Here is a 7,192-nt window from a genome sequence, read left to right as displayed (position 1 = left end):
TTGACATTTGTAAAAAATATATTCAAACATAAATTTCATTACAATAATTAATTTTTATTAAATTGACTTTTGTTATATGAAATTTTGATAAATTGACTTTTGTTAAATGAAAAATCACGCATGCTGTCTTACTCACACGAGTTTTACTTCATATAGATCTCTTCAATACAATTCACATATTTGTATGTGTGTATAAAAGATAGAAGTATAATCTGATCCTATCATGTGGTTTTGAAGTTCAAACCAAATTTTAGTCGTACTACAATGCAAATAAGATTGAAAATGTAGCAAAATATTTAAGAAGAAATTCTTTATGATACATTAAAAATTTAATTGAAGTATTGATACTTGATAAGGTACCAGCACATAGTGAAAAGAATAATTCACATCATTCTAAAATCGATTAATGAATGACAAACCAAAATGAAAATAAAAAAATAGAGAAGAAAAGATAATCTAGTTTCGAAAACTTCCTAATAATCTTGCTGCCAGTCTTCATGCCTTTATGAATTTCAAATATCTCGTATTTCTTCCATAAAAATATAAAGTATTTTTTTTAAAAATTAAATATTAAAAATATAATATAATATATTTTTAATGTTGTAAGATATAATTAATGTGTTTTTTCAAAAATTTTCATAATAAATAAATTATTTTATATTTATTTTAAAGAAAAATATTTTATTAAATAATAATAAATATAAAAAGATAGTATTAATTTAAAGGTAATTAATTATTTTATTGAGTATGAGATTTGATTGAAGTATCTTATATTTTTTAAAATTTGATATATCCTTGATATTTCCTTCTTCTTATTTTATTTATTCTTGAATCTTAACTTTAATACTTCAATGGTTGGGATTTAATATAATATAAAATAATTATAATAATAATAATTAAGAAAGAAACAAATAAATTTGAAAGGACAAAGTTTGACATGAACCGTTTAGAATTAGAGCTATAGTGAAAAATAAAAAAAATATTTTATAAGAAAATGTATTTATTTTATTTCATATTATAATAATAACTTTATAATAGATGTTGAAATCAAGTGTGGAAAAGACAGGAAGAGAAATGAGCGGATACTGTCTCTCCTCTTTTTACTTTTTTTTTTTTTTTGTTCATCCTTACATCTAGAAGCTGGTTCCTTTTTTCCCCCCCTCTTATCTCTCTGTCTGCTTTCTTTTTGAGTTTTCTCTCTCCTTTACTTGAGATCCGGTTTACAAATCTCCATACATGTGGATGTTCTTTTTTCTTGAGCGTAGTTATCTTCTGCGCAGAACACGAGAGGATGAGTAAGCTCGACCTTCAGCACTCAGCAGCGTACCCGAGTCATTCATCTCCGAAGCCGGCTTCAACTCATCTTTCTCAGCTTCTTCGCCGTTGGCCGGCGCCGGTGGAATTATAACATCTTCTTACTTCAGACTCAGTCTAGCCGACATTTCCGGTGCTAGAATAAGAAGCTTTTTCTTTTTTCTTTTAATCAAGATATGAATAAGCTTTTTCTACTTCTTTCAGCTTCAACGACGGCGGCGCCCCAATTTATTCTTCATCAAGTATCCGGATTCTTCTCGGGTTAATTCAAAGCTTAAATTTTTCTCTCCTGGCTTTATGTTTTTTTTTTTTTTTGGATTTCTTTCTAAAGGTCAATCAGAGCAAGAGGTTATAAAATAAGTATTTTGACCAGCGGTGCCCACTGATAATCCTTTATTATACCAGAAAAAAATTATAAAATGCACCCCGAAACTGAAATCTTATGTCATTTGTATTATATTTAAAAGAATAATTTAACTTACGTAAATTAATATTCTTTTATTAATTATATTAAAAAAATAGAAAAGGACATGTGAAGAGTACATGGTATATAATTTTTTTATTCAGTTAAGCCTGTGACCCCTTGATGTTTATCTATGGGCTGACGGTGTCCTTTTCTCACTGGTGGTGGGTCATTGTTTTGAAATTTCCAAGCCTGCCACCAATTAGGCTTCTGCCACATGCACTTGTCACAGAACTTTCATAAATTGCATTGTCATCCCTTTTAACAAATTGCTGTTTCATCCTTCAACAATTTGAAAAGTGAGGAAATGGGGAGAAGCAATTCCATTTATGGGCTGACTACCCCTAATGCTTCACTCTTTAATCGCATTTGTAATATTGGTTTAACTTTTTAAGTATTTGTTTAAGATGAGATATTACAACTACAAGGGCACAAGATCTCCCCTAATCCTCTTCTCCCGGGCTCCCTCTTACCCAAGGGTAGAGCCAAGATTTAATAATAAAGGGCCAAAATTCAAAAACATATATATTACAAATTTTTTTTAAATTTTAAAAGCTGAAATCATGTAAAAGTTATATGAGACTAAAAAAATTTTTAAAATTTGAAGGGCCATGACCCCAATTAATTACCCTCCCTCCCCCGTTCTTGCACAGGGTGAGGGCCATGTGAGGACAGGAGGGGGAGCATTAGAAATGAGATAATAGAGAACCAAAATCCATTCCCACATATATGCATTAATTATTTTGCCACGAATATGCGGCATCCTCTTCCTTACTTTATGACGAAATTCTCACTCCTCCTTCGTCGTTTTCAACTACCAATCAATTTATAAGCCTTTGGTCAATGTCTATACACCAGATTACTCCATTGACGGACATGACATGACCTCTCTCTCCTCAATTAAACTTCACTCCCTCGACATACATATACAGAGATAAATCTCCATCCAATTGATCTCATCAAAAGATGCTTCAACCTAATTTCCTTCCATTAATCACCTTTGTATTCTGGTCATGGTGGAGGCTTAACGGCGTCGTTGCCGACCCCCAGATCAATCTCCTAAGCCAAGGGTGTACACCATCCACCATCTTCGTCTTGTCCAACTTCTCCATCTTCAGCGACAACGTCAACAAAACGTTTCGACACATGAGAAAGAAGCTCGTCAATAGTCAAAACGAGAACTTCGTGACAGCGCAGCAAGCCAACGCTGAAAACCCAGTTTTCAGTCTTTTTCAGTGCAGAAACTACCTCTCCGTTCATGACTGTGTCGCCTGTTTTGACGCTGCCTCCAAACAAATCCGAGACTGCCCCGCCGGAGCACAAGGTGGCCGCGCCGTCTACGACGGCTGCTTCCTCAGGTACAACTAGTCCACCAGTTAATTTTCGTCCTTTTCTTGTTTTGTTTCCAGCCACCAAAAAAGAAGTCTTCAGACCTGTTATTTCCCGAATATTTTATCGCTTTAATATATGGTAGTTTATGTGTTACGTTGATTGATTAAACTGTAGCAATAGAGACTAAACAAAAACAAAAACAAAAAGACAAAAGCGACCTACTCTTGGCTCACTAGTGGGGCCAGGTACTATAGTAGAGGGGTCTCAAACTGTGACGTAACAGGGAGAAAAAAAAGGTTGAGACAATTGAGAAAATAAACTTCGGTTAATTTTTATTTTTTGTGCTCACAAGTTAATAGGTACTTAAATTAGGTAAGACAGCTTCTATTTTGATCAGTGCAGAACAAAACTTGTGCATTGAACTTGGAATTAGAAATGATGAGTGGTATACTTTGTGTATTGAGGTACGAGACCAGTGCTTTCTTTGACCAGACAACTGAGAATTTCAATGCCGTGTCGTGTGGCAATCAAACTGCAAGAGAATCCACAGAATTTACCTCACTTGTGCAACAAGTTCTAATGAATCTGCAAACAACACCACCCAAAAGACGTGGGCTTTTTGCAGCCACAAAAGCACAATTGCCTGAGAATGGTTCAACTATTTATGCGTTTGCTCAATGTACTGAAACTATCACACAAAATGGGTGCCTCAATTGCTTGAACACTGGGTACAACAATATTCTCACTTGTTTTCCCAATTCTGATGGTAAGGCTTTTGCTGCTGGATGCTTCATGAGATACTCTTCCACTTCCTTCTTTCCTGATAATTTCCAGACAATTGATGTTACTCCCTTGTTAGGCAAACAAGGTATGGTTCTTTCAATATAACAAAAATAAAATTGCAGCATGACAGTACAATTTGATTTGCTTATTAATTATGTGTATTTTGAGAACTCCTTTTTATTCCTTTTGTCTATGCTTGATTAGATATGCAAATATGTTTTCCTTGAACGGAATGGAGTTTAGGTGTATATTTTTTAATTTTGTTATTAGAATTTTTAATTATATATATATATATATAAAACTGACAAGAATAATGATATGCATCAATTAAAAGATTTTTTCAGTATTTCTCCGAACATTTTATTCGGTTCCGTGGGACTTCTTTTTTTTTTTTTTTAAATTCGCTCAATAGTTTTCTACACAATCTGGCACGGTTTGACTCTGAATATTAGAAAAATTAGTACATTCTTTCAAAAGCTTTGAATTATTAACTATTTCCTGCATCCCCGACATGTAGTTTTGAAAATTTATCCTTTGAACAATGAGCTAGCTTCATTGAAAATAAAAGATGACGAGTTCTAAAAGTCTAAATATAATTTAATGGAGTGCGCGTGCTTCTACTTTTTTAAAAGGAATATTTAATATGCCTTAATTATTATGACTTATTTGAAAATGAGTTCTCAAGTCATGTCTTGTAGGTACAAGCAATAAGGGGGCCATTGTCGGTGGTGTTGTTGGTGGTGTAATTCTTGTTTTGATCCTCATTGTATTATTTGCCTGTATTAGACGGCCAAAATGCACTACGAGGGTTCACAGAGGTGAATAACTTTAAAATGCCCTGATTTTTATTTTTTTTTCCACCAAAAAGAAATAGGTTACATACTCTCATCTCTTATGGAGGGGTATGAATCCCTTTGTGGTTCTGTCAATATGAAGAGATTTTGATAAATGTGCTTTACTTGACAGGAGACATAATTAGAGCAACTAAGTTGAAAGGCCTTGTTACATATAGTTATAAGGATTTGAAGTTTGCAACTGATAATTTTAGTGAAGAAAATAAACTAGGAGAAGGAGGATTTGGTGCAGTATATAAGGTAACTGTTTTTGTTATTTTATGTACTATATATATATTTATCATGTTTTGAATAAAGGAATTAACTTTCCAAGCGACATAATTAAAGCAAAACTTCTTATAACAATTTCTTGATTGGTATTCTTAATCATCATGTAATAGGGTACTCTAAGGGATGGGAAAGAAGTTGCAGTCAAGAAGTTAACTTTACAACACTCTAGAAGAATTGAGGAAGATTTTGAGAGTGAAGTGATGCTCATAAGTGAAGTTGATCATCCAAATCTTGTTCAACTTCTGGGATGGTGTAGCCAAGGCCGTGTCAGGATCCTTGTTTATGAGTATATGAAGAACAATAGTCTTGACAAATTCTTATTTGGTATGTTGCATCAACCGGAAAAATACTTAATAATTTGTTTTATATTTCGAATAACATTGTGACATGTTTTTCAACTTAAAAATATATCGTTAACTCATATGTCATAATTTTTATAAGAACTCCCAACACACGCACATCAATTCCCTATTGTAACATTTTGGGATTCTTTTTGTTTTTGACTTTGGGAAACAGATGGAAAGAAAGGTTATCTCAACTGGAAGCAGCGATATGATATAATTTTAGGAATAGCAAGAGGTTTGACTTATCTTCACGAGGAATTTCATGTTCGTATTATACATAGAGACATAAAGACTAACAATATTCTCTTGGATAATGACCTACAACCTAGAATTGCTGATTTTGGATTGGCAAGGCTTTTACCAGAGGATAAATCTCACCTTAGCACAAAATTTGCAGGAACATTGTAAGTCAAAATAATATAATTTCTTTTATTTTCTTAACTTTTGTTACATTACATATATTGTTCACCACATGGATAAAATATATACATGCATGAGTCATGAGAACACTCCTGTTAGACCTATCAATAGTTCTAGCGTTTGTGATCTTGTCACTATATACCATGAATGCTTCAAGAAAGAAATTAATAGCTACATTTTACATCACTCTTTAAGATTTAGTTGGATCATAATTATCACTTTCTATTTGCACTATTACTGTGATCAATTACATTGTGCAAATATCATGCATTTATTAGAGGATACACAGCACCGGAGTATGCAATTCATGGTCAATTATCAGAAAAAGTTGATGTCTATAGCTATGGTGTTGTAATTCTTGAAATCATTACTGGTCAACGAAGCAAAGCGATAAAGGATGAAGGCGATACCGAAGATGAATTCCTCCTTCCAAAAGTGAGTAAATTTCTGTGATTATTGAAAAAGGCATATTTTGATAAATTTTATGCATGTAGGACTTTTTTAACAACTCAAGTTAACTCTTCTGGCCACAATAGCTATTGTTTTTAATCAAAGACCTAATAATAAATATGTATGAAAATCAAATCTAAGTGTTGCTTTGTCTTTCCTAACCCTAGGCCTCTTATTCAATTTCACTTTAATCTCGTTTTTTAGGCTTGGAAACTATATGAGAAAGGCATGCACTTAGAGTTGGTGGACAAAACCTTAGACCCAAATGACTATGATGCAGAAGAAGTGAAGAAAATTATTGAGATTGCTTTGCTCTGTACCCAAGCGTTTGCTGACTTAAGGCCAACCATGTCCGAAGTAATTGGTTTGCTCCAAAATAGTGGCTTATTAGAAAATATAAGACCCTCTATGCCTCTCTTGATTGTAACTGATTAGGAGTGCTTAGACGAAGACACCGCTATCATCATATGATATCGTGCATCTATACTGTCAGCAAGATAGTTGAATTTTACAGGAATGTGTAGTTACCTCAATATCTCGGGGTCTGTATGAATGCAAAAAATGCCTCAATATCCAACGTTGTTCAATTACTACGATTTAGTAAAATTTCTTGCAGTTTATGCATGTATATAAACAAATACTAATATATGGATTACTCTCTCCATTCCAAATTATAATTTATAAAATACTTTTGGAAGTAATTTAGTATCTTAAAATACAAGATATTTTGATAAAAATAAAATTTTATTAATTATATTTATTCAAATATTACCTTTTCTTGATTATATTTTTTCTCTCTATTTAAAGTTTCATGAATAAGGTTATTTTAAATGAAAGGTATTTTTCAATAAGTATATTTGTGTTTTTAAATAATAAGATTATAAAGTATATTTAATAAATTTTATTACGCATAATTTTATTAAAAAATATTTTATAAATTGAGATGATGAGAATATTATACT

At 32.4% G+C, this 7,192-nt stretch overlaps 1 protein-coding gene across 2 annotated transcripts; it reads left to right on the top strand.

Moving 5' to 3' along the window:
* The first annotated feature begins 2,552 nt into the window (after positions 1 to 2,552).
* Positions 2,553 to 6,836, top strand: LOC129301852 (cold-responsive protein kinase 1-like). Of its 2 annotated transcripts, none has more exons than XM_054940464.1 (8): positions 2,553 to 3,135; positions 3,574 to 3,977; positions 4,591 to 4,710; positions 4,859 to 4,986; positions 5,127 to 5,340; positions 5,533 to 5,764; positions 6,059 to 6,215; positions 6,435 to 6,836. In XM_054940464.1, the coding sequence occupies exons 1-8, from the start codon at positions 2,744 to 2,746 to the stop codon at positions 6,663 to 6,665; spliced, it is 1,878 nt and encodes a 625-aa protein (XP_054796439.1). In that variant the 5' UTR covers positions 2,553 to 2,743; the 3' UTR covers positions 6,666 to 6,836. The 2 variants fall into 2 exon arrangements, with proteins under 2 accessions (XP_054796439.1, XP_054796440.1); XM_054940465.1 differs by having other exon boundaries at positions 2,899 to 3,135; positions 3,507 to 3,977.
* Positions 6,837 to 7,192: the final 356 nt, after the last annotated feature.

This window comes from Prosopis cineraria, unplaced genomic scaffold (assembly GCF_029017545.1).
Source record: "Prosopis cineraria cultivar Desert tree isolate PC_DT_omini unplaced genomic scaffold, ASM2901754v1 PC2, whole genome shotgun sequence".
Lineage (NCBI taxonomy): Eukaryota > Viridiplantae > Streptophyta > Magnoliopsida > Fabales > Fabaceae > Prosopis > Prosopis cineraria.
The sequence above is the reverse complement of the archived record's forward strand: the minus strand, read 5'-3'. Positions and strand labels throughout refer to the sequence as shown.